The 3,302-nt window shown below is 46.2% G+C and overlaps 1 protein-coding gene across 1 annotated transcript; it reads left to right on the plus strand.

The window, feature by feature from the left end:
• The first annotated feature begins 868 nt into the window (after nucleotides 1–868).
• LOC116462617 (argininosuccinate synthase-like) lies at nucleotides 869–2,099 on the plus strand. Its single transcript, XM_032754114.1, is given in 2 exon segments — nucleotides 869–984; nucleotides 986–2,099. Coding segments are annotated over 2 exon segments (1,230 nt in total).
• The last annotated feature ends 1,203 nt before the right edge of the window (nucleotides 2,100–3,302 follow it).

A 3,302-nucleotide genomic window follows, 5' to 3' on the forward strand; every position in this document is an offset into this window, starting at 1 on the left:
CCTTGCCTCCCTGTGTGCATAGAACATTCAAGATGCCCCATGAGCACAGATTCCCAGTGGACCCATAATGCATTGCAGCTCAGTGTGATACAAATTGAGTACAAGGCAAGTATGTTACCTCCATGACTGAGTAAGCAGAGGCTCTGATAAACCTGACGAGCCACGCTTTCTGTTCAGTCTTGGTCAGAACACAGAAAGAAGGCAAGGGCATTCTAAGAAACATGGACTAACAAGGAACTCTATCACATCCTTTCTCACCTTTGTTACTTTCCTGTATCAGTCAACCATGTAGGCTGAAAATGACAAATTAGAAAAGAGAGAGGGTAGGGCAACCCATAGTTTTGTTTTCTTCTTTATTCTTGAGTATCCTTCTTTAAAAGCCTTCTATGGTGTATATGTGCCACATTTTCTTAATCCAGTCTATTGTTGTTGGACATTTGGGTTGGTTCCAAAAATTGAACAATGAGAACTCATGGACACAGGAAGGGGAACATCACACTCCGGGGACTGTTGTGGGGTGGGGGGAGGGGGGAGGGACAGCGTTAGGAGATACACCTAATGCTAAATGACGAGTTAATGGGTGCAGGAAATCAACATGGCACATGGATACATATGTAACAAACCTGCACATTGTGCACATGTACCCTAAAACCCTAAAGTATAATTTAAAAAAAAAAAAAAAAAGCCTTCTAAAGTCCTTTTTGACTCATCAGTGAGCCAAAGGTAGAAAGTTAGAAGGGGTGCATATAAAAACAGGTGAGTTCTGCCTGCTCTGTCACCTGTCACCGCTGCCTGAACCCGAGTGGTTCACTGCACTGTGAAGACAGATTCTGGACGACAGGAAGTCATGCCTCCAATCTCAGACGCTATGTCCACCAAAGGCTCCATGTTTCTGGCCTACAGTGGCAGCCTAGACACCTCCTACATCCTCCTGTGGCTGAAGGAACAAGGCTATGACATCACTGCCTACCTGGCCAACATTGGCAGACCTCGAGGAAGCCAGGAAGAAAGTACTGAAGTTTGGGGCTAAAAAGGTGTTCATTGAGGATGTCAGCAGGGAATTTGTGGAGGAGTTCATCTGGCCGACCATCCAGTCCAGTGCACTGTATGAGGACCACTACCTTCTGGGCACCTCTCTCGCCAGGCCCTGCATCGCCTGCATACAAATGGAAATCACCCAGTGGAAGGGGGCCCAGTATATGTCCCACAGCGCCACGGGAAATGGGAACAATCAGGTCAGGTTTGAGCTCATCTGCTACTCGCTGGCCCCCCAGATAAAGGTCATTGCTCCCTGGAGGATGCCCAAATTCTACAACCAGCTCAAGGGCCGCAATGACCTGATGGGATATGCAAAGCAACACAGGATTCCCATCCCGGTCACTCCCAAGAACTCGTGGAGCGTGGATGAGAACCTCATGCACATCAGCTACGAGGCTGGAATCCCGGAGAACCCCAAGAACCAAGCACCTCCAGGTCTCTACACCAAGACCCAGGACCCGGCCAAAGTCCCCAACACCCCTGACATTCTCGAGATAGAGTTCAAAAAAGGAGTCCCCGTGAAGGTGACCAACGTCAAGGATGGCACCACCCACCAGACCTCCTTGGAGCTCTTCGTGTACCTGAATGAAGTCGTAGGCAAGCAGGGTGTGGGCCGTATTGACATCATGGAGAACCGCTTCATTGGAATGAAGTCCCGAGGTATCTACCAGGCCCCAGCAGGCACCATCCTTTACCTCGCTCATTTAGACACCAAGGCCTTCACCATGGACCAGAAAGTGCACAAAATCAAACAAGGCCTGGGCTTGAAATTTGCTGAGCTGGTGGATACCGGTTTCTGGTACAGCTCTGAGTGTGAATTTGTCTGCCACTGCATGGCCAAGTCCCAGGAGCAAGTGGAAGGGAAAGTGCAGGTGTCCATTCTCAAGGGCCAGGTGTACATCCTTGGCCAGGAGTCCCCACTGTCTCTCTACAACGAAGAGCAGGTGAGCATGAACGTGCAGGGTGATTATGAGCCAATTGATGCCACCGGGTCCATTGACATCAATTCCCTCAGGCTGAAGGAATATTATCGTCTCCAGAGCAAGGTCACTGCCAAATAGCCCCCTGTACAATGAGGAGCTGGGGCCTCCTTAATTTGCTGATCCCCCAAGTACAGGAGCTAATTGTTGTGATAATTTGTAACTGTGACTTGTTCTCCCCGGCTGGCAGCGTTGTGGGGCTGCCAGGCCCCAGCTTTGTTCTCTGGTCCCCCTGAAGCCTGGAAACGTTGTCATCAAAGGGTAGGGGGCAGCTGTGGTAGGGAGCTATAAAATGACAATTAAAAGATTAAGAAAAAAAACCTGTGAGTTCCTTTTATACGGTGTTTTCACCATTCTGGTAAGAACCTGAAACTCAAATGCATTTGTGAGCTACAAAATATAAACTGTTATTTTGGCAATTTTACATAAAAGGTAGCTTTTATATTTGCATTTAAAAATGGCCTTGTACATTATAAAAATGAATGGTAAAATTTCAAGTTTAAATTTTTCTTTACTTAGAAAGATAGTAAATTGCAAATAAAAAACACCATGGCAAGTTGAAAACAAGCTTTTTACATAGAATAAAGGAAAAAAACTTTATATTTTGGTACTTTTAGGAATACTGCTTTTTGAATAAAGGACTCGGAATTTTCATTTTGCTCTGGACTCCGTGAATGATGTAGTCAGCCCTATTCAGAAGATATTTTGCTGGGAGAATCAACAGGACTTTGTGATTCACTCTAAGAAACAATGTAGCAGTCAGGTAGTATGTTTTATGCTTCCAACACCACAGCAATAGCACATCTTTTTTATTTTTTATTTATTTATTTATTTTTGAGACGGAGTCTCGCTGTCACCCAGGCTGGAGTGCAGTGGCGCCATCTCTGCTCACTGCAAGCTCCGCCTCCCGGGTTCACACCGTTCTCCTGCCTCAGCCTCTCTGAGTAGCTGGGACTACAGGTGCCTGCCACGACGCCCAGCTAATTTTTTGTATTTTTTAGTAGAGACGGGGTTTCACCGTGGTCTCGATCTCCTGACCTCGTGATCCGCCCGCCTCGGCCTCCCAAAGTGCTGGGATTACAAGCGTGAGCCACAGTGCCCGGCCAGCAATAGCACATCTTGCAACAGCTTAACTGAAGCCTCTGTTTAGAGTTAATAGCACAATTTTACTATATGTTCTTTTGTAAAAATTGAGGTAAATACACATAATATAAAATTTACCCTCTTAACAATCTTTAAGTGTACAGTTCAGTAATGTTAAGTATATTCGCATTGTTGTGCAAC

Source organism: Hylobates moloch, unplaced genomic scaffold (genome assembly GCF_009828535.3).
Source record: "Hylobates moloch isolate HMO894 unplaced genomic scaffold, HMol_V3 SCAFFOLD_23, whole genome shotgun sequence".
Classification (NCBI taxonomy): Eukaryota; Metazoa; Chordata; class Mammalia; order Primates; family Hylobatidae; genus Hylobates; species Hylobates moloch.